Here is a 23,870-nt window from a genome sequence, read left to right as displayed (position 1 = left end):
TGAGGGATCTGTCTCAGAGGACGAGGCGTGACCCGGACGATGCGTTCTGATCAATCGCTCTGTGTCCTTCCTTGTCAGATCACCAGCAAAAGTAAGGAGTCTATTTGGGAGTTCATCAAGAGCCTGCTGGACGCGTGGTCGGGATGGGTGGTGATGCTACTCATTGGGCTGCTGGCAGGTATGTGTGTGGTGCTCCGTGCACCCCCAAACTCCATACTCGTGGGAAACCACGCAGCTGTGGAAGAGTCTAGGGAGACCTAGAAACTAGTACGATTTTCTCACGGCTCCGATGGTGGGACGGGCGCAGATACCCGACTGCCTGGATGGGGGCTCCCTTGGTTTCATTTGGGTTCCTCTCCTAGAGTAATCACACACGTCCTCTGAATAACTAATTTACCAGAGATTACCACAAGGGCGCACTGTTGCACCACAGACCAAAGCAGAGATGGCTCACAACACAAAGGGCGTAGGCGAAGGAGATGGATTGGACGAAGACTAATGTGACCGAACACTTGAAAAATGATGGGTTTTGGGGACGGTCATCAGATCTTGTTTAAATGTCACTTTTCACTTGAAATTTGATCACTTCTCTAAAAGATACATCTTCCTCTCCTTGAACCTGTTCCTCAACCAGTTCTGCGAGCATGTGTGTGTGTGTGTGTGTGCGTGTGTGTGTAAAACAGCTTTGCTGAATTATATTACACATATTGAGTGATTAACCCATTGATAGTGTACAGCTAAGTGGGTTTTAGCATGTTTACAGAGTTGTGTACTTATCATCGTGGCCAATATTAGAATGATTCTATCATTCTCACCTTAATATTATCTGTACGTTTAGCTACAGAAGAACCTAAACTACTGTCGGGTTCAGTAGCAACGTCATGTCATGGGTGTGTCCTCGGTTTTGAGAAGACCCTGTCACCTCTCCCTGTGACAGTTCTCTGTAAATTCATCTGTTTCTCAGGTACCTTGGCTGGAGTCATCGATCTCGCTGTGGATTGGATGACGGACCTCAAGGAGGGGGTCTGTCTGTCCGCATTCTGGTACAGCCATGAACAGTGCTGTTGGACCTCCAACGAGACCACTTTTGAGGACAGGGACAAGTGTCCCCTGTGGCAGAAGTGGTCAGAGCTTCTTCTGAGCCAGTCAGAGGTATGTCGTCATCTGTTTTTGCAGGCCTGGGAGGAACCTATCACAGCTTCGCTTTCTCCGATGGAGATGGTGGGCCTGGGGACGCTGTTGAAGTTTGCTATGGCTCGTCACTTCTTCCTTGTTTTGTGTCTGATCTCTAGGGCGCCAGCGCTTACATTCTGAATTACTTAATGTACATTCTATGGGCGTTGCTGTTTGCATTTCTGGCTGTCTCCCTGGTACGTGTGTTCGCACCGTATGCCTGTGGCTCTGGCATACCCGAGGTAAGCCGTGGGTGAAGTACTGTGCGCCTACTCTTATCCCCACCATAAGCCTGGTAGACAAACCCTGTAGGTTCGCTTCAGTCGTTAAGGGAACTAGAATATAAACAAGTTAAGTTACTTCACTAAGGACTCAAAGTTGGCAAGCTGTGAGTTGAATCTAGCAGTAATTCCAATGTACACCCCAAATTGCAAAAAAAAAAAAAATTATGTGTCTAATTAAAATGAAAAAAGGGATTAATGTTAGGTGGACAAGAAAACAAGCAGAAAATGTCTTAGTTGTTATAATTGTTTTATTTTGTTAATGACTGGCATTCATCTCTTACTGGGTTTAATTTATAAATTAAACTTTAATGTATATATAGGTTGACATATTCTGGGTTTCACGTGTCCACTGGAGGTCTGTGTCTCCTCGGATAGATAAGAGGGCCACTGCAATAAGATACAAACTTCTGCTGGTACAAAATTCTAGTCGAATCAGGAAGTGAAATAGCCTTCCATCCCTGTGACTTAGGGAGTCTTGTTCATAGCCATGGCAGTTTCTTGTCCAACCCTGGACCATTCCTCCTCACTCTCCATCTTCATTCCTCTTCGCTCTCCGTCTTCCGTTGCAGATAAAGACTATTTTGAGTGGCTTTATCATCAGGGGATACTTGGGGAAATGGACTCTTCTAATCAAGACTGTCACCCTCGTGCTCGTCGTATCCTCTGGCCTGAGCCTTGGCAAAGAGGGCCCACTGGTGCATGTGGCATGTTGCTGTGGCAACTTCTTCAGCAGCCTTTTCTCCAAGTATAGCAAGAATGAAGGCAAGAGGCGTGAGGTGAGCCAGTTCCCTACCACCTCCACTGACAGGGGACATCATTTCTCGGAGTCTCTACCTCATCCCATCCACAATAAAGTCCATAGGGCTCACATTTTTAAAATTAGGTATTTTCTTCATTTACATTTCCAATGCTATCCCAAAAGTCCCCCATACCCTCCCCCCCACTCCCCTACCCACTCACTCCCACTTCTTGGCCCTGGTGTTCCCCTGTACTGGGGCATATAAAGTTTGCGTGTCCAATGGGCCTCTCTTTCCACTGATGGCCGACTAGGCCATCTTTTGATACATATGCAGCTAGAGTCAAGAGCTCCGGGGTACTGGTTAGTTCATATTGTTGTTCCACCTATAGGATTGCAGACCCCTTTAGCTCCTTGGGTACTTTCTCTAGCTCCTCCATTGGGGGCCATGTGATCCATCCAATAGCTGACTGTGAGCATCCACTTCTGTGTTTGCTAGGCCCCGGCATAGTCTCACAAGGGACAGCTATATGTGGGTCCTTTCAGCAAAATCTTGCTAGTGTATGCAATGGTGTCAGTGTTTGGAGGCTGATTATGGGATGGATCCCCGGGTATGGCAGTCTCTAGATGGTCCATCCTTTTGTCTCAGCTCCAAACTTTGTAACTCCTTCCATGGGTGTTTTGTTCCCAATTCTAAGAAGGGGCAAAGTGTCCCACATTTTGGTCTTCGTTTTTCTTGAGTTTCATGTGTTTTGCAGATTGCATCTTGTATCTTGGGTATTCTAAGTTTCTGGGCTAATATCCACTTATCTCACTTTTAATGTCTCCATTTGCAGGTGCTTTCAGCTGCAGCTGCTGCTGGTGTCTCTGTGGCCTTTGGTGCTCCGATAGGAGGTGTGCTCTTCAGTCTAGAGGAGGTGAGAGGGACCAAAATGGGCTTTCAGGGTTTGGAGTAGCGAGAAATACGTGGATGGCTGACAGCATAGAAGTATTGAATACGCTTCTTGGAGTCAATTAGGGAAAAGGGTTTCTGCTGTTAAATGTGCTCTCATGTACTATTTTCGAAATTGCCAATATAAAGTTTTTGGAGATCTTTCTAGTGTGGGATCACAAACCATTTAGCTTCCAACTTAGTTTTGAAAATTAAGGGATCATTTCAGGGGTTGGGCTTTTTTTTTCTCTGAAAAGATCAGGATAGATAACTATGTAGGTTTCATTAGCCATACATTTTGCCATAGCCTTTTGACTAGACTTGCAGCAATCTCCATGTGTAGACATGGCTATATGGCTGAAAACTTTCTTTATGGGCTTTGAAATTTCACCTTTATTTAGTTCTTATGTGTCACGAAAATGCTACTTTTTGAATGAATATTTCAGGTTATAAGTAGTTAAATTTGTTAATCTAAACATTCATGAACATAAAAATTCTGCTGCCATACAGATATATTTTCTGGGTCAGACTTGACTTGTAAGCTGGAATTCTCTAGCCCTCAGTCTATTCTGTTGTTCATACAATAAGAATTATTGAGTTTGGGAGGACTTCTGAGACATGGACAGTATTGTGAGTACATATACTAATTTTTTCATTTATGCTCAGGTCCTGGACCATACTAAACATATACCTCTGAGCTATATCCAAGCCTTTCATTTCTCTTCAAAACATAGCACAACCTATTTTGGTTAAAGCTGTCCAACTTTTGTTATACTAAGTCTTTTAGTGCTAGGATGTGAACCCAGGATCTTATGACTATTAGATAAACACTGTACCACCAAGTTGTACTCTCAGTTTACAAGTTCATATTTAGACTTTATTTTTCACGGGTGACTTTTTGGTGACAACGAAACCTAAACTGATAACACGAGTGGAATATACTCTTGGTCTTAGACTGTGTTTTTTATTTCAAGTGCCAGCAGGTAGCTGCTAAGCCAAGCCAAGGGAAAGGCTCTAAGCAGTCCTTTTTTCTGTTCATTCTGTGATTTTCTATCTATCTGTCCCAGGTCAGTTACTACTTTCCCTTGAAAACCTTGTGGAGGTCATTCTTTGCAGCCCTGGTGGCTGCCTTCACACTGCGCTCCATCAACCCCTTTGGAAATAGCCGCCTGGTTCTCTTTTATGTGGAGTATCATACACCCTGGTACATGGCTGAACTCTTCCCTTTCATCCTGCTTGGAGTCTTTGGGGGTTTATGGGGAACCCTCTTCACACGCTGCAACATTGCTTGGTGCAGGAGGCGTAAGACCACCAGGCTGGGCAGGTACCCAGTGTTGGAGGTTATTGCGGTGACAGCCGTCACCGCCATCGTGGCCTACCCCAATCCCTACACTCGCCAGAGCACCAGTGAGCTCATCTCTGAGCTCTTCAACGATTGTGGGGCTCTCGAGTCTTCTCAGCTCTGTGACTACATCAACGACCCCAACATGACTCGGCCTGTGGATGACATTCCGGACCGGCCGGCTGGGGTTGGAGTTTACACAGCCATGTGGCAGCTGGCCTTGGCACTGATCTTCAAAATAGTCATTACTATATTTACCTTTGGCATGAAGGTAAGTCAAGCAGAAAGAAGGGGAAGAGGGCATGACTTTTTTTTGGGGGGAGTGGGAGACAGCTAATTATCCTCCCAATAAAATTATGATTTGAAGACGAGAAACGTTAACCTTTCTTGAAAGCTCACCACTACCAACACCTATTAGACCACACAGTCTGCTTTCTTGCTGCCCTTGAGATCGCTGGAAAATATTCTGAAAGCTTCTTGGAAAACTTTGAGTTGAGTCAGGAAGGGGATATTTTTCTCCTCTCCCCCTGATAGGTGTGTCCAGCCATCACCCTTTGGAGAGAGCAGTAAGTCTTTGAAAAGCTTTTGGAGGATCCAGGGCAGCTATCCTGACATGCAGTCCACTCAGTTTATTTTACCTGGGAGCAGATGAAGCCCCACCCCCACCCCCAATCCGTTCTCATGCTGTGGCTTTGACATTTAATTTTCAAAGCCGGCGTGAATGACGCAGCTAGGGGAGTGAGAAAGTGCTGGGAGGCTCAGGTGGCAGATGCTGGCCTGGAATGTCATCTGCAGTGAAGTTTATTCTTTCATGCGCAGCAGGCCAAGGGGCTGGCCTTGGAAGGAGAGGAAATGAAAGGGTCAAACTGTGTTCTTTATGAGTCGCGGTGGACTCCACTACCTAAGCGACTGTGTGGGTCAAATCATTCGTCTCACCTTTCCCCAGCTTCCTTGTTTTGAAGAGCTGTGTCTCCTGTGAGAACCTAAGCCAAATAAATGCAAATGTTGTGGGGGTGGGAGGCTCTCACTCTTCCTTGGCCTGGGTGATCCGGGCCTCCTTTTCTCAGGCTGCCCCTTTTCTGTGTGCTCCTTCGAGATTCCCTCAGGTCTCTTCATCCCCAGTATGGCTGTCGGAGCCATGGCAGGCCGGATGGTGGGAATCGGTGTGGAGCAGCTGGCCTACCATCACCATGACTGGATCATCTTCAGGAACTGGTGCAGGCCTGGAGCGGACTGTGTCACACCAGGGCTTTATGCGATGGTGGGAGCTGCAGCCTGTCTAGGTACAGCCATAGGTGGGGAAGGAGGAGGGCAGGGTGCTGATCTACCTTAGAGGTCAGACAAGAAGAAAGAGAGGAATTTGGGCATTGGCTTTGCTTGGGATAAGGATAGGCTATACTCTGGTAATAAGTAAATCCCTACATCTTGGTAGTTCATGCCTTGTTCAACACATACGCGAGCGCTCGCACACGCACACCCACACACACACACACACACACACACACACACACTTTCACATGTTTTAGAAGGCTCTCCTCTGTCCAGCCATTCAAAAGCCCAGGCTGATCTTACAGATGTACCATCTAGAACACTGTTTTTCAAACTGAGGATCACAACCACAAGGGTTGCCTTAGACCATGGGAACACACACACAGATATTTACATCACAATTTATGACAGTGTCAAAATTACAGTTATGAAGTAGCAATCAAATAACTTTGTGGTTGGGGATCACCAGAACACGAGGAACTGCATTAGAGGGTCACAGCTTTAGGAAGTTCTAGAAGCACTGATCTAGAATATGGCTTTGTAACAAGTGGTATTGGAGATACTTTTCCTTATCATAAATACAAGTGCCACTTGTGTAGCGTGTGTAGAGGGCACAGAGGCTCCTTAGCTCATGACATAGGACTTCCTTGATGATAGATATCTTGTATCTTGAGTACTAAGGTTAAGAAACCCTGATTGATTAGAGTAACATTTTGTTGGAATTGCCCTTGAATGCCTAGGGAAAGCTGGGTCCCTGTTCAGTCTGACATTCTTTCAAATTTCTACAACTCTTTGGCTTCTGAGTTGCTTGTGCCGTCAGAAGTCTGGATAGTCTGGTAGAATTCACTCATCCAAAAGCCAGGCAACGGGTCTGGGTGAATATATAACCCGTGTTCCTCGTTGGAGTAGAACTCCGTTAGGCAATGCACAGGTCCCTGATGCAAAGCTGGGTTGAACAGAGTCTGAGCCCAGTCGTTACATGGGACTGCCTCTTTGGAACAAGTATGAGAAGTACCGAAAGTTCTCGTTAGAGATTCTGCTGGGGATGAAATTATGATCTGTCTGTTTGTTTCCGCAGATCACACGTTCATGGGGACTAGGGCTGGGCTTTTAAATCTCATTGTCCTTTTCTGTTCTAGGTGGGGTGACTAGGATGACAGTGTCTCTAGTGGTCATTATGTTTGAACTGACTGGAGGTCTGGAGTATATTGTACCCCTGATGGCAGCTGCTGTCACCAGCAAGTGGGTGGCTGATGCCTTTGGGAAAGAAGGGATTTATGAAGCCCACATCCATCTGAATGGGTACCCATTTCTTGATGTGAAGGATGAGTTCACCCACCGTACGCTGGCCACTGATGTGATGCGGCCCCGGAGGGGAGAACCGCCATTATCGGTACTAACCCAGGACAGCATGACTGTGGAGGACGTGGAGACTCTCATCAAGGAGACAGACTACAACGGCTTTCCTGTGCTCGTCTCCAGAGACTCGGAGCGTCTCATCGGGTTTGCCCAGAGGCGGGAGCTAATCTTGGCTATAAGTGAGTATGAACAAGGAGGCTTTCACATTTTCCTCAGAGACAGATGGTAGTTTTGTTTTATTTTTTGTTTTTTTCCATAGAATCAACACATGAGTTCCAGGGAGTTCCTTGAGTTGAGGACTTCCTTGATAGGCCCCCAACATGTCTAAGTCTAAGTGCTCAGTCCTTAGCCTGTGTACATATGGGCAACAAAATGGATTCAGTAGGTTGTATGTGCTTAGTATGTATATGCATATGTATAATAACTATAGACGAGAGCTTAGTATGTATATGCATATGTATAATAACTGTAGACGAGAGCTTAGTATGTATATGCATATGTATAATAACTGTAGACGAGAGCTTAGTATGTATATGCATATGTATAATAACTGTAGACGAGAGCTTAGTATGTATATGCATATGTATAATAACTGTAGACGAGAGCTTAGTATGTATATGCATATGTATAATAACTGTAGAAGAGAATATGAGATTTAGGTGATATGAGAGGAAACATAGGAAAGGTTGGAACGGGAGAAGGAGGCGTGGAAATGATACAAATACACTGTACCCATATATTTAATTCTCAAAAACAAAATTTATGACGAAAAAGTAAAAACCAGAGATTTCCAAGCACTGATTTCAGCAGATTTGTCATCTAGGATCAGGCTAAGATACAAATTCTGATTTAACTGGCTCACTGGGTTTTGAGACTCTATATTCTTTCTGAGCTTCCCAGTCACACCATGTTTCTGATCACAATTGCAAAGAGTTAAGATTTCAACTCAAGAGTTACCCTGAGGTAGATTAGATAGTTCTGGCAGTGAACTTTCTGGTCACAGCAGGGCCTCTCAGAGCATGTGAGGGGGATGCCAGATCCATAGATGTTTGGCTAAAGTGCTTGTTATGACTGTGCCTTTTGCCCTCCAAACTCCTTTTTGAGATTCTGAGATGCTGCATGTGGGCAAGTGGGGGTAGCGAAATACAAAGCTTTGGTATGCGGCTTTATCATTTTTTCTCACTCTTCTAGAAAATGCCAGGCAGAGGCAAGAGGGCATTGTGAGCAATTCCATCATGTACTTCACAGAGGAGCCTCCTGAGCTGCCTGCCAACAGCCCACATCCACTGAAGCTGAGGCGCATTTTGAACCTGAGCCCTTTCACGGTCACAGATCACACCCCCATGGAGACGGTGGTGGACATTTTCCGGAAACTGGGGCTCCGACAATGCCTGGTGACACGGAGTGGGTGAGTATCCAGACAAGGGAAGATTGAGTACATAGTGCGGCCAGCTTTAATGCGTCTGCCCTTAAGGAAGTCATGATCCATTGGGTTGGACTAGTCCTGGACAGATGCTACCACTAAACTCAGTTGGATGTATTGAGAAAGAAATCTACAAGAGGCTCGAGAACTTTGAGCAGAGGTAGGGACCAGTAGCCTGGGAAGAGGGAGAGGCTTCTAGGCTAAACTACAGCCTGGCTTCAGTCTGAAGGTTAAGGCAAAGGGAGCAGTTAAAGAACAACTCCTTTCTTCTGCCGTGTGACACTTGGCTTAGGGAGAAGGTGTAGTTAGTTCTGCTATTCCATGCCATAAATGTCACTCAAAATCATAGTAGTATGCCAAAAGGAGCAGCTAAAGGAAGTTATGGGGAAAATAGACTTGGGTGCACAATACTCAAAACCTTCATCGATGACACACCATTTTTAAAGGATGGGAACCTAAAACACACAAAAGTGTGTATATTTTACACTGGCTGAATCTTTGAGAAATATACAGATATGGCAATAAATAGTTTATTTTCCCTCAGAAAAACTCACATTGGCTGTAAGGTGAACATCTGAAGAGCTGTTGCTCTAAAGTGACTGTCAAGGAGTAAAGGGAGAAAATGGGACTTCATCACAGCAAGCTGGAGGAGTGTGGCTCCTGACTCTTACATGAGGACAGCATGTTGGTGGATGACCAGTGTGTGTGTGTGTGTGTCTATGTGTGTGTGTGTGTGTGTGCATGTGTTGAGTTTAGCTGAGAACAACTTTTCTTTGCTCACCTACTTTATCATGGATATTATTACCCAAAAGTAAATGCCACATCTCTGTTATTCTCAGACAGTTGCCTCATACAACAGTGTATATTAAAAAAAACACCTTTTTACACAAACAGAAACAGTATACTGAGGAATTTGATAGTCTAACGGCATTATCTCTGAAACTTTTGCTTTGCGTTGTCACAGGCCAGGAAATCAACAACACGAATATCAAGTTGCTATGATAATGCCTGGGTTGCTGGCCATTCTTCAGGTTCAAGGAGATGGCCCACGTTCCGTATCCTCAAAACATTGGATAGAGAGAGGTGCTAGAAGCCATAGACATCTATCCACTGTGCTCCCTATGTCAGAGGCTGATGTAAGCGATGTTGATATCCAACCCAGTTCAGGCCTCTGTAGAATTCAAGCTGACCTGTCTTAACAGCATCTGCTATTCTAGAGTCAACACACGACAGTGTCTATTAGTCCTCAACAAGGGTGTTTTCATTCTGTTGGATCTGGGGACAGTTTTAGATGCCACAAGCCAAGGAAGTGGCGGTATAGTTGCATAGTAGATAGGGGATGACGGTGTTGCTAAAAGTCCTACACTGTACAACACATTTCCTGCAACAAACCCACAAATTTGGCTTAAAAGTGTCACACTAGTGTCATAGTAGAAGGATCCTGGGTTGACTATAGTTTCTAAGTGAGGAATCTTACTCATTTGGCTTCATAGGACTACAGATTCTACAAGCTTTCAGTGTACACATTGACCTGCACAACTCCTAACTGGTGGGACAGGTTTCTCCTTCATTCTAACTGAGGCTATAGATCACAACTGCCCATGAAATGTAGAGGTAGTCTTTACTTTCTCACACTTGAAAATACATTAGAATGCCCTCACTAGAGGATAAACCCCCAGGTGAAACCCATTTTCTGTTTTCCACTCCAGACTGGGCTCTGAGGTCTTGGGTAAGGTCTGAGAAAGTGAGTTTTTAACAAGCTCCTGGGGGTCGCACTCTGAGAAAAATTCACTTTGCTAAGAGAACACGAAATGCTAGAGTGTTATTAAATGTCTAATAAAAGAGTGAAAGGTTAAGTTGGTGTGAATGCTCATAGGGGTACAGTATCATCAAAGGAGCCCTATTTACATCCTAGTCTCTGTAAACAATGCTCCCTTGGTTTGTACAGTTCGGATAACCCTATAAGAACAACTCTGGGAACTGTGTCCCTGATGCAGTAGGTAAAGTGCTTGCTGTGCAATTGTGAGTTGGTATCTCCAACACTGTCAGAAAAGCTGTGTGTGGTATTGCATATCTGCAACACCTGCACTAGGAGGTACATGGATCAGAAAATAAGAGTGTTGCTTGAAGCTCATTGGCTCTAGTCCAGTCTAGCTGAATCAATGAGTTCTAGGCTCAATGAAAGGGTGTGTAAAAATAAAAAAGGTAGTTAACAATGCACGCAGACTCATAAGTTGACCTCTGACCTTGACATATAAGTGCACAAACAAGTACATATACCACACATATACATTTACACACACACACACACACACACACAGAGAGAGAGAGAGAGAGAGAGAGAGGACATACAGACACAGACCCTAAGAAACTGACGCTCTGACACTCTGTATAAGTTGAAAATGATAGAAATTTGGAAGAGGGGATGGTATGTATATTTGGTCAGAAGTTTATGTTTTATTTTACATATCCAGTAACATAAAATTAAGAGTAGAGTATTTTGGGTTTGTTGATGCAGTCTTACTTTGTATCTCAGACTTGCCTGGTGCTGCTTATGTAAGTCGGGCTAACCCAGACATATGATGCTCCTCTTGCATTTGCTCACTTTGTGCTAGTATTAATGGGAATATACTATAATGTCTGACTTCATTTCTTATACTAAGAAAATACCTTATATTTGGACTTTCTACAGTGTGGTCAAGTTGTGACAGTAGCTTTAACCACCCTTTATAAATTGATTACAATCTTAAAATTGAAACCATTGTATCAGTCACTGTAGTTTCATAGATTGCCTATGTAACAAACAAGCTTGCAATCTCAGTGGCCTAATGCAATGAAATCTTTTTGATGCTAGGGATAATGATACACACACACACACACACACACACTCCTAGCACTTGGGATATTGAGGCAGGAAGACCAAAAGTTTGAGTCTAACCTGAACTACAAGTTCCAAATATAGGTTGTATAGGGAAACTCTGTCTCAAAACATACAAGCAAGGAAAGAGAGAGAGAAAGAGAGAGAGAGAGAGAGAGAGAGAGAGAGAGAGAGAGAGAGAGATCTTATGTAAGTACAGGCTCTTCACGAGTCATTGAAGGACCTATGTCTTTGGATCTAGTGGGATATAAATCAGTCTTCTATACATCAAAGACCTTCCCTGCTTCTCCCATCTCAAGATACCAGGTGAAGAGAGGGGAACAGAAGAGAATTGCACAGAAGACCTGAGAGAGCTACCTATTACATGGGCAATTGGCTGGAGCTTACTCTATATTGTTTAACTATTCAGGAAGCTAGGAAACATTGCCTGTACCTTCGGTTAGGCTAACTTCTTTTTTCTGTTTTGTTTTTACTCCAGGAGACTTCTTGGGATCATCACAAAAAAGGATGTTCTGAGACACATGGCCCAGATGGCAAACCAGGACCCTGAATCCATCATGTTTAATTAGCAATAAGATGGGCATTATTTTGAGAAGATCAATAATTATATCATTTTTAAAGAAATAACCAAGTGATACATTATGATCCTAATGAAAAAACTTGCACTGAAGGCAGAAAAAGAAAAGAAAAGAAAAAAAGAAAAAAAAAGAAAGCCTTATTTGAATTTGAAACGAGGGGGAAAAGGGTGAAACTTTTTTAAAAGGCAAAAACCATAAACTAGTAGTCATTTTATAGCTTTAACCTCTTATGAGTTCAAAGCTGTGTTTCTTAATAAATTTATTAACTGCTTTTGGGGTATGTGGGAGGGTGTAAATGACATGAATTATACAAAGACATGGAACACAGGAAACATTGGCACATTTACTCAAGGTTGATATTCGTAATTTTGGAGTACACATGAAGCTTTGAGTCCAAAAGACAAAGGGGTATTCGCATGCTACTGTTAGATATTGGTTCCTAAAATTTTGCTATGATGTTACGGAATCATATTGAAGATATTGCATTCAGAGAAAAGAAAATTAAAGTTGGATGCAGTGAAAGCTACAAGCAGGCCCTAATAGGTGGTCTACTCATGGCCATCTCATTTCTTGCCTTTGTTCTCAAGCCTGTTGTTATGTTTCTTTATCAGTCTGCACCAGATTCAGTAGTGCCCACCATAATGAGCATGAAGTGAAAGACTTCTCGACAGAAGACTTCAAGACTGGACTAAATGTTTGGACTATGAACCATGTAGTTCTATGTGGACATTTCTCTTATAAAAGGGGACACATTTTTACTTTGAGGGGACACTTGCGTCATCACTGATTTGCAAGCCCAAAGCATCAATTTCACTTATTTATATGGTTACTTGTGCATTTGACGTATTGATTAGTCCAGCACTTCCCATGGATTATTGCCCGTGTGCTCCTAGATTGCTGTAGTGTGGTTTTGTTTCTAAGTAGCATGTGCAATACTTAAAACCAGCTATCCAGTGTTTCTACTTAACTTTCTTCTCAGGTCTTCCAGATAGAGCCATGATGAGAGTGAGGCATATGAGTTCTCAGTGGGAACTCCTCCAAATGGATTACAAGAGAAATAGTAAATTGATTCTAAATCTGTTCCATTCTCTTCCCTGTAGGATATAAAATGTCCAGTTTTAACGCCTAAGCATGGACTTTCAAACTAGCAATCACAGCGCGGGACAGAGTCACATTTTATACAGCCAATTGAAGCACTGGGTCTCTTTGTGTTTGAACTTAATGGCAATTTTATTCTTTAAATTCTGCACATCTGTCTTTTCTTCAGGAAGGAATTAGTGTTTCAGGCCCATCGCATGATCTGTGTAAGATTTGTGTCACTTGCCATTTCACTTCATCTTTGCCCCTCACTTTTCACTGAGTCATCCTCCTCCTTTTCAATCTTACTGTCATTGGGTATCGTTGAATCACGTATGTGCACTTGACTGTATGTAATAGATCCTGACAGTGCACCTAAGAAACCTGGGACATGGCCAGTCCAGGACTGTCTCTACACTATTGCCAGGGTTCCAAATTCTTCTGGTATTTCATTTTCCCTCTTCTTATTCTCTGTCCTCTGGCTTACTGCCTCATAGTTGTAAAATTGTTGCCCAGATGCCAGGTGCGATGTCTACTTTCTGTGAGGGAAGGAGGGGGAGAGGCGAGTACGAAGATGAATGTGTATATCTTTCCCAGAGATGCGCAGCATACAACCATTGGCTGGAAATCTGTTATATGCCCCATTCGCCTAGATGTCTGTAAATACAGGAAGGAAAATTGTTTTAGCTATACATTATAACACATTACTTTCTGGATGGAATTTCGATTCTGTGGATAGGGAAGTGGGATTGGTATCTGTCATATTAAATTCCAACATCATGTCCCTGCCATTGTCTTTGGTGTCTTTTTTACTCTCTCATGCTTGATAACCCTTCCAAACACCCCTCCAAGCATTCTTATAACTGCTTGGTGTCTTATCCATTGTGTCACATTTGAGAGAAACCTCATTTGTAAGCTGAGTCCACTTCTCACGCCTAGTCAGAATCTTAATTTTAAATACAACCCTAACTACAGGAGGGGTCTGTGAATCTTCTCATTGTTACAAGAATTATATATTCCGGAAAGCAAACATTTTAAGTCAGACCATGCTGACAACTGTGGAAAATTATAGTTTCAAGTATTTGTTTCTGTAACTAATTTACTCCCTCTGAAATAGCACTAAATAGACACATCAGTGTGAAAATATCCAGGTAATAGAGGAGATTTTAAGCCTTGGTTCATTGTCTCATTCGCAGCATGGAACTATTAAGTAGTAGATCCTAATTTTAGGGTTGTTAGTAGGTTTTGGATGGAACATTTGTAAGTGAAGCTGGGTTCTCCTGAACTGTAAATTCTAAGTGTGAAAGATTACTTCATGTGGTCCCCTTCTTTGGTCCAGGTGGCTCCCCTCAGAGTTGCTCTGTAATGGAAGGAGAGTATTAGTCACAGCCTGGCCTTCTATAATCCACAAGACCTCAAATCCCGTGTGTGTGTGTGTGTGTGTGTGTGTGTGTGTGTGTGTGTGAAATAGCTTAAAAAACAATGCATGGCAGGAGAAGCATAGCCAAAGGACAGCAAAACCACATACTTCCCTTTTAATCTAGCAGAGTCCATGGAGGAAGAAAAGGGGATAAGTTTACTCTGGGCCAAAGTTACCAAGGGGGAAGTGAAAGCACTGTGTCTTTCTCCTACAGTGTACCTTGGAGGTGCTCAGAACTCAATGAAATTATTCAAAGTGTGACTGGACTGAAATGTGTCAGGCTTCTTTTCATTTGCAAGATGATCCTCTAATGTGGGGTTGAGGATCAAAGCTGTGCTTAGACTGGCAGGTTAAGAGCAAGAATGGGGAGTGTGCTGTGGAGACTGCCTTTTTCCCAGGGAGCTCCTCTCTCAAGGACTTATTTGCCATTGAATAAGCTCCCAAGGGAAACGCACTGCCCTGCTCTTTGACACTTTGATGAAAGCCCCTAGTTTTGAACTCTGAGGACATTCTCTGTATCCCATTCACTTGGTGGTCTGATACGAACTGGGAGATGAGGGTGAAATACACATCTTTACCCAGTAATGTTCCTCCCTCTTTCCAGGACCAAAGTCTTCGGATGGCTTCCTGACAGAAGCTAGCATTTCATTTCAAGAACACTGACAATATTTGTTTCCTTCAGGTTGTTTGAACATTGGACCAATATATGGAGAAAACACTAAGTTCACTTAATTCAGGTCTACACATTGTACAAGCTTTAGAATTTCACGTGATGTGGAAAGTGAAGCATTCAGAGAAAATTGCTTTATCATTGCTGCCCAACACAGACAGTTGGAATCCTGGTAAAGACTGAATTGGTTCCCATTAAATTCCTATGGTGAAGCCCCAACCCTAAAGTTATGGCGGTTGAGGGTAGGACATGCACCTTTATGGCATGAGCCATAAAGTTAAATGGAGTTATTTGGGTAGATCCTTATCTCAGCAGGACTAATGTCCTTAAAAAATTGGAAGAACCCAAAAAGTATCTATACAGAGAGGAGGCCATCTAAAGACACAGCAGGATCATAGTAGTGCCCATCTGTCTTTCATCCTAGGAGATAAACCTTACAGAAACTTGCCTTGCTGATTCCTTGCTCTTACACTTTAATTCAACCACCACATCTGTGGCATTTTGTTATAGCAGTACAGGCTGATTGATGCCGAGACAGAAACTCAGCTTGGCAGATTGGGCTGAGCACCATTTTTGTTCCATGAAACAGCTTCAGTTCAATTTTACTGAATTGTAAGTCATTGTAAACATAGATTTTGCTAAGTGTGCTGGTATATGTTTGGTAATCCTAACCCACAGGAACCTGAAACAGGAGGATTGCTCGCATGCACACACACACACACACACACACACACAGCCAAAATCAAGGAGTCCCAAGCAGCTTGAGTTATAGTCACAGTTGTTCCTGGCTTTATCCATATTCAAGCATCCACTCTCCAGTTGTTATTTAACATGCTTTCATAGGGCGTTCTGTCTGCTTTCCTCCCTCTTGTAGATGTTCCTGTGACACAAAGGGGAGGGAACAATATTTACTCACCCTCTTAATGTGACAGATGAGGAAACTAACTCCAGAAAGTTACCATATTTCCTAGACTGCTTAAAGCCCAGTGTGGTCAGAAATAGCCTAATATGTTCACTATATGGAGCCAACATGGCTACCCTTGAACACATGCAGCTTTCTTCATATTAACTACTGGGTAGTACAGCATGACCTGACTTCATTATGCTGCAGTTAAATGGCAACATGCTTTCTTCCTTTGTGTGCATTGTCACTTTACACAGGCTCCATAATTCTGAGGAGAGGCTGCTGTGGCTTCCTTTCCGAGCACTCTCTCCTGCCTCCTTTTTCAGTGTGATGGAGATGGAGTGAACAAATATTTTTCTGCTTACCTGGTGATGGATTTTTTTCAAAGAAAATTTCACATCCTGTCTGTAGAAAAATTCACTTTGCTAAGAGAACACGAAATGCTAGACTGTTATTAAATGTCTAATAAAAGAGTGAAAGGTTAAGTTGCTGTGAATGTTCATAGGGTACAGTATCAAAGGAGCCCTATTTACATCCTAGTCTCTGTAAACAATGCTCCCTTGGTTTGTAGAGTTCGGATAACCCTATAAGAACAACTCTGGGAACTGTGTCCCTGATGCAGTAGGTAAAGTGCTTGCTGTGCAATTGTGAGTTGGTATCTCCAACACTGTCATAAAAGCTGTGTGTGGTATTGCATATCTGCAACACCTGCACTAGGAGGTACATGGATCAGAAAATAAGAGTGTTGCTTGAAGCTCATTGGCTCTAGTCCAGTCTAGCTGAATCAATGAGTTCTAGGCTCAATGAAAGGGTGTGTAAAAATAAAAAAGGTAGTTAACAATGCACGCAGACTCATAAGTTGACCTCTGACCTTGACATATAAGTGCACAAACAAGTACATATACCACACATATACATTTACACACACACACACAGAGAGAGAGAGAGAGGGAGAGAGAGAGAGAGAGAGAGAGAGAGAGAGGACATACAGACACAGACCCTAAGATACTGACGCTCTGACACTCTGTATAAGTTGAAAATGATAGAAATTTGGAAGAGGGGATGGTATGTATATTTGGTCAGAAGTTTATGTTTTATTTTACATATCCAGTAACATAAAATTAAGAGTAGAGTGTTTTTGGTTTGTTGATGCAGTCTTACTTTGTATCTCAGACTTGCCTGGTGCTCCTTATGTAAGTCGGGCTAACCCAAACATATGATGCTCCTCTTGCATTTGCTTACTTTGTGCTAGTATTAATGGGAATATACTATAATGTCTTACTTCATTTCTTATACTAAGAAAATACCTTATATTTGGACTTTCTACAGTGTGGTCAAGTTGTGACAGTAGCTTTAACCACCCTTTATAAATTGATTACAATCTTAAAATTGAAACCACTTTAATGTATATATAGGTTGACATATTCTGGGTTCACACATATGCAAAGAGTGGTGAGCCATCAATGATAATAAAAGAAAAATGAATGTGCACGTAGATTCTTTTAAAAAGTATCAAAAACCAAAAACAAGTGTCATTTGAAAAAAGGAAAATCGAACGGTCACGATGACCGCATTCTTCTCTGTCACCACCAGGTGGCGACAGAGAGCACGCCGGAAAAAACTTCCTCCAAGGGGTCGGATGTGCCTGCTTCATCCCGGCCAGGGTGAGGGGAAGCCGGCCAGGCTGGTGGATCCGACCCCGCGAGGCGGTCGCGTTTTCCATCGGTCAATCCCCGGGAGGTTGTACTTTGTGAGATACAGGAAGTGCCTCCATTTTGGACAGGAAGTCGGGCCCAGGCGCTCATGGGAGCTGTAGTGCGTCTAGGGCCCAGCGCCGATCTCCGGGGCCACCCGGTGGCGAAAAACGCGCAAGTGCACCCCCGGTTCTCTGCCTCGTGGGGACGGATCTGGGACCCGAAGGCCAGCCGTGGTTCCAGACGAGCGGTGTGGCCGTGGCGGCGGCGTCCCCGGGCAGACGGGGGTTCAGGTCCGCGTCCGCTGCTCCAGGTTGTACCTGTAGGAGTGCAGGGACAGAGCCTCTCTCTGTCTCTCTGTCTCTGTGTCTAAGTCTCTCTCTCTGTCCCTCTGTCTGACTCTAAGTCTCTCTCTCCTCCTCCTCCTCCTCCCTTCCACCCGGGGCTGCCTGGCGTCGGCGTCCGCCATCGAGGGACCCATCCCGGCTTCCACGAGTCCCGCAGCCCCCGGTTCTCCCTTCTCCTTCCTTCTCCTTCCTTCTCCTTCCTTCTCCCTCCTTCTCCCTCGTTCCTTCTCCCCGGGGACCAAGCCCGAGTCCGCTTCCGACCGCGAGGCCCCGTCCCGGCTTCCCTGTGTGCCTCGTCGCCCCTGGGTCTGTCTGTCTGTCTCTCTCCAAGCTTCCCTGTTTGCTTCCATCCCGGCCTGCCTGGCCTCTGCCATGGCCCGCGCAGCTCGGGTCTCTGCGTCAGTCTGTCCCCCTATCCTGGTTCTCCCCCTGCCTCCCTCCCTTCTCCTTCCTTCTTCTACCTTATATCTTGGGAATCCTAGGTTTTGGGCTAATATCCACTTATCAGTGAGTACATATTGTGTGAGTTCTTTTGTGATTGGGTTACCTCACTCAGGATGATGCCCTCCAGGTCCATCCATTTGCCTAGGAATTTCATAAATTCATTCTTTTTAATAGCTGAGTAGTACTCCATTGTGTAAATGTACCACATTTTCTGTATCCATTCCTCTGTTGAGGGGCATCTGGGTTCTTTCCAGTTTCTGGCTATTATAAATAAGGCTGCTATGAACATAGTGGAGCATGTGTCCTTCTTACCAGTTGGAACATCTTCTGGATATATGCCCAGGAGAGGTATTGCTGGATCCTCCGGTAGTACTATGTCCAATTTCCTGAGGAACCGCCAGACTGATTTCCAGAGTGGTTGTACAAGCCTGCACTCCCACCAACAATGGAGGAGTGTTCCTCTTTCTGCACATCCTCGCCAGCATCTGCTGTCACCTGAATTTTTGATCTTAGCCATTCTGACTGGTGTGAGGTGGAATCTCAGGGTTGTTTTGATTTGCATTTCCCTGATGATTAAGGATGTTGAACATTTTTTCAGGTGCTTCTCTGCCATTCGGTATTCCTCAGGTGAGAATTCTTTGTTCAGTTCTGAGCCCCATTTTTTAATGGGGTTGTTCGATTTTCTGAAGTCCACCTTCTTGAGTTCTTTATATATGTTGGATATTAGTCCCCTATCTGATTTAGGATAGGTAAAGATCCTTTCCCAATCTGTTTGTGGTCTCTTTGTCTTATTGACTGTGTCTTTTGCCTTGCAGAAACTTTGCAGTTTCATGAGGTCCCATTTGTCAATTCTCAATCTTACAGTACAAGCCATTGCTGTTCTGTTCAGGAATTTTTCCCCTGTGCCCATATCTTCAAGGCTTTTTCCCACTTTCTCCTCTATAAGTTTCAGTGTCTCTGGTTTTATGTGGAGTTCCTTGATCCACTTAGATTTGACCTTAGTACAAGGAGATAAGTATGGATCGATTCGCATTCTTCTACACGATAACAACCAGTTGTGCCAGCACCAATTGTTGAAAATGCTGTCTTTCTTCCACTGGATGGTTTTAACTCCCTTGTCGAAGATCAAGTGACCATAGGTGTGTGGGTTCATTTCTGGGTCTTCAATTCTATTCCATTGGTCTACTTGTCTGTCTCTATACCAGTACCATGCAGTTTTTATCACAATTGCTCTGTAGTAAAGCTTTAGGTCAGGCATGGTGATTCCACCAGAAGTTCTTTTATCCTTGAGAAGAGTTTTTGCTATCCTAGGTTTTTTGTTATTCCAGATGAATTTGCAAATTGCTCCTTCTAATTCGTTGAAGAATTGAGTTGGAATTTTGATGGGGATTGCATTGAATCTGTAGATTGCTTTTGGCAAAATAGCCATTTTTACAATGTTGATCCTGCCAATCCATGAGAATGGGAGATCTTTCCATCTTCTGAGATCTTCTTTAATTTCTTTCTTCAGAGATTTGAAGTTTTTATCATACAGATCTTTCACTTCCTTAGTTAGAGTCACGCCAAAGTATTTTATATCATTTGTGACTATTGAGAAGGGTGTTGTTTCCCTAATTTCTTTCTCAGCCTGTTTATTCTTTGTATAGAGAAAGGCCATTGACTTGTTTGAGTTTATTTTATATCCAGCTACTTCACCGAAGCTGTTTATCAGGTTTAGGAGTTCTCTGGTAGAATTTTTAGGGTCACTTATATATACTATCATATCATCTGCAAAAAGTGATATTTTGACTTCCTCTTTTCCAATTTGTATCCCCTTGATCTCCTTTTGTTGTCGAATTGCTCTGGCTAATACTTCAAGTACTATGTTGAAAAGGTAGGGAGAAAGTGGGCAGCCTTGTCTAGTCCCTGATTTTAGTGGGATTGCTTCCAGCTTCTCACCATTTACTTTGATGTTGGCTACTGGTTTGCTGTAGATTGCTTTTATCATGTTTAGTTATGGGCCTTGAATTCCTGATCTTTCCAACACTTTTATCATGAATGGGTGTTGGATCTTGTCAAATGCTTTTTCTGCATCTAACGAGATGATCATGTGGTTTTTGTCTTTGAGTTTGTTTATATAGTGGATTACATTGATGGATTTTCGTATATTAAACCATCCCTGCATCCCTGGAATAAAACCTACTTGGTCAGGATGGATGATTGCTTTAATGTGTTCTTGGATTGAGGATTTTTGCATCGATATTCATAAGAGAAATTGGTCTGAAGTTCTCTATCTTTGTTGGGTCTCTCTGTGGTTTAGGTATCAGAGTAATAGTGGCTTCATAAAATGAGTTGGGTAGAGTACCTTCTACTTCTATCTTGTGAAATAGTTTGTACAGAACTGGAATTAGATCTTCTTTGAAGGTCTGATAGAACTCTGCACTAAACCCGTCTGGTCCTGGGCTTTTTTTGGCTGGGAGACTGTTAATAACTGCTTCTATTTCTTTAGGTTGTATGGGACTGTTTAGATGGTCAACTTGATCCTGATTCAACTTTGGTACCTGGTATCTGTCCAGAAATTTGTCCATTTCGTCCAGGTTTTCCAGTTTTGTTGAGTATAACCTTTTGTAGAAGGATCTGATGGTGTTTTGGATTTCTTCAGGATCTGTTGTTATGTCCCCCTTTTCATTTCTGATTTTGTTAATTAGGATTTTGTCCCTGTGCCCTTTAGTGAGTCTAGCTAAGGGTTTATCTATCTTCTTGATTTTCTCAAAGAACCAACTCCTCGTTTGGTTAATTCTTTGAATAGTTCTTCTTGTTTCCACTTGGTTGATTTCACCCCTGAGTTTGATTATTTCCTGCCGTCTACTCCTCTTGGGTGAATTTGCTTCCTTTTTTCTAGAGCTTTTAGATGTGTTGTCAAGCTGCTAATGTGTGCTCTCTCCCGTTTCTTCTTGGAGGCACTCAGAGCTATGAGTTTCCCTCTTAGAAATGCTTTCATTATGTCCCATATGTTTGGATATGTTGTGGCTTCATTTTCATTAAACTCTAAAAAGTCTTTAATTTCTTTCTTTATTCCTTCCTTGACCAAGGTATCATTGAGAAGAGTGTTGTTCAGTTTCCACGTGAATGTTGGCTTTCCATTATTTATGTTGTTATTGAAGATCAGTCTTAGCCCATGGTGGTCTGATAGGATACATGGGACAATTTCAATATTTTTGTATCTTTTGTGACCAATTATATGGTCAATTTTGGAGAAGGTCCCGTGAGGTGCTGAGAAGAAGTTATATCCTTTGGTTTTAGGATAAAATGTTCTGTAGATATCTGTCAGATCCATTTGTTTCATCACTTCTGTTAGTTTCACTGTGTCCCTGTTTAGTTTCTGTTTCCACGATCTGTCCATTGATGAAAGTGGTGTGTTGAAGTCTCCCACTATTATTGTGTGAGGTGCAATGTGTTCTTTGAGCTTTACTAAAGTTTCTTTAATGAATGTGGCTGCCCTTGCATTTGGAGCATAGATATTCAGAATTGAGAGTTCCTCTTGGAGGATTTTACCTTTGATGAGTATGACGTGTCCCTCCTTGTCTTTTTTGATAACTTTGGGTTGGAAGTCAATCTTATCAGATATTAGAATGGCTACTCCAGCTTGTTTCTTCAGACCAGTTGCTTGGAAAATTGTTTTCCAGCCTTTCACTCTGAGGAAGTGTCTGTCTTGTTCTCTGAGATGGGTTTCCTGTAAGCAGCAGAGTGTTGGGTCCTGTTTGTGTAGCCAGTCTGTTAGTCTATGTCTTTTTATTGGGGAATTGAGTCCATTGATATTAAGAGATATTAAGGAAAAGTAATTGTTGCTTCCTTTTATTTTTGTTGTTAGAGTTGGCATTCTGTTCTTGTGGCAGTCTTCTTTTTGGTTTGTTGAGGGATTACTTTCTTGCTTGTTCTAGGGCGTGATTTCCATCCTTGTATTGCTTCTTTTCTGTTATTATCCTTTGAAGGGCTGGATTCGTGGAGAGATAATGTGTGAATTTGGTTTTGTCGTGGAATACTTTGGTTTCTCCATCTATGTTAATTGAGAGTTTGGCTGGGTATATTAGCCTGGGCTGGCATTTGTGTTCTCTTAGTGTCTGTATAACATCTGTCCAGGCTCTTCTTTCTGGCTTTCATAGTCTCTGGTGAAAAATCTGGTGTAATTCTGATACGCCTTCCTTTATATGTTACTTGACCTTTCTCCCTTATGGCTTTTAATATTCTATCTTTATTTAGTGCATTTGTTGTTCTGATTATTATGTGTCGGGAGGAATTTCTTTTCTGGTCCAGTCTATTTGGTATTCTGTAGGCTTCTTGTATGATCATGGGCATCTCTTTCTTTATGTTTGGGAAGTTTTCTTCAATTATTTTGTTGAAGACATTAGCTGGCCCTTTAAGTTGAAAATCTTCATTCTCATCAATTCCTATTATCTGTAGGTTTGGTCTTCTCATTGTGTCCTGGATTTCCTGAATGTTTTGAGTTAGGATCCTTTTGCATTTTGTATTTTCTTTGACTGTTGTGTCGATGTTCTCTATGGAATCTTCTGCACCTGAGATTCTCGCTTCCATTTCTTGTATTCTGTTGCTGATGCTGGCGTCTATGGTTCCAGATCTCTTTCCTAGGGTTTCTATCTCCAGCGTTGCCTCGCTGTGGGATTTCTTTACTGTGTCTACTTCCCTTTTTAGTTCTAGTATGGTTTTGTTCATTTCCATTACCTGTTTGGATGTGTTTTCCTGTTTTTCTTTAAGGACTTCTACCTGTTTGGCTGTGTTTTCCTGCTTTTCTTTAAGGGCCGTAACTCTTTAGCAGTGCTCTCCTGTAATTCTTTAAGTGACTTTAAAGTCCTTCTTGATGTCCTCTAGCATCATCATGAGAAATGTTTTGAAATCTGGGTCTAGATTTTCGGGTGTGTTGGGGTGCCCAGGACTAGGTGGGGTGGGAGTGCTGCGTTCTGATGATGGTGAGTGGTCTTGATTTCTGTTAGTAGGATTCTTACGTTTGCCTTTCGCCATCTGGTAATCTCTGAAGCTAGCTGTTATAGTTGTCTCTGTTAAGAGCTTGTTCTTCAGGTGACTCTGTTAGCCTCGATAAGCAGACCTGGGAGGGTAGCACTCTCCTTAGTTTCAGTGGGTAGAGTATTCTCTGCAGGCAAGCTCTCTTCTTGCAGGGAAGGTACCCAGATATCTGGTGTTCGAACCGGACTCCTGGCAGAAGTTGTGTTCCACTCACTAGAGGTCTTAGGATCCCGTGGGGAATCCTGTGTGGGCCCTTGCTGGTGTCGGGCAACTCCGCTGGCAAGGAAGCCCGGGGCTCGAATGGAGCAGTAGGGGCTTTTGC

At 43.0% G+C, this 23,870-nt stretch overlaps 2 protein-coding genes and 1 long non-coding RNA gene across 20 annotated transcripts in view; 2 read left to right on the top strand and 1 right to left on the bottom strand.

Annotated features, from left to right (window-relative positions):
* The window catches only part of Gm45631, a 1,496-nt gene extending 528 nt beyond the window's left edge, over positions 1-968 (bottom strand). Inside the window, exon 1 of the long non-coding RNA XR_003946718.1 lies at positions 816-968. This is a non-coding gene — a long non-coding RNA (predicted gene 45631). The remainder of the gene's footprint in view (positions 1-815) is intronic.
* Clcn4 (chloride channel, voltage-sensitive 4) overlaps positions 1-13,839 on the top strand; it is an 18,608-nt gene extending 4,769 nt beyond the window's left edge. For 7 of the 18 annotated variants that reach the window (XM_006539502.4, XM_030242049.1, XM_030242053.1 and 4 more), the window contains 10 exons: positions 79-178; positions 965-1,152; positions 1,293-1,415; positions 2,027-2,233; positions 3,030-3,110; positions 4,192-4,737; positions 5,563-5,749; positions 6,875-7,273; positions 8,286-8,502; positions 11,874-13,839. In XM_006539502.4, the coding sequence (XP_006539565.1) occupies positions 79-178; positions 965-1,152; positions 1,293-1,415; positions 2,027-2,233; positions 3,030-3,110; positions 4,192-4,737; positions 5,563-5,749; positions 6,875-7,273; positions 8,286-8,502; positions 11,874-11,964 (2,139 nt within the window). In that variant the 3' untranslated portion in view covers positions 11,965-13,839. Of the gene's footprint in view, positions 1-78; positions 179-964; positions 1,153-1,292; positions 1,416-2,026; positions 2,234-3,029; positions 3,111-4,191; positions 4,738-5,562; positions 5,750-6,874; positions 7,274-8,285; positions 8,507-11,873 lie in introns of those variants that run through there. The other 11 variants (XM_030242052.1, XM_030242055.1, XM_030242051.1 and 8 more) reach the window with 5 other exon arrangements.
* A 4,019-nt stretch (positions 13,840-17,858) lies between these two features.
* Vmn2r29 (vomeronasal 2, receptor 29) overlaps positions 17,859-23,870 on the top strand; it is a 65,294-nt gene continuing 59,282 nt past the window's right edge. Inside the window, exon 1 of the transcript NR_003555.1 lies at positions 17,859-18,051. The gene's annotated coding sequence lies outside the window, so the exon portion shown is untranslated. The remainder of the gene's footprint in view (positions 18,052-23,870) is intronic.

Source organism: Mus musculus, chromosome 7, assembly GCF_000001635.26.
Source record: "Mus musculus strain C57BL/6J chromosome 7, GRCm38.p6 C57BL/6J".
NCBI classification, from domain to species: Eukaryota; Metazoa; Chordata; class Mammalia; order Rodentia; family Muridae; genus Mus; species Mus musculus.
The sequence above is the reverse complement of the archived record's forward strand: the minus strand, read 5'-3'. Positions and strand labels throughout refer to the sequence as shown.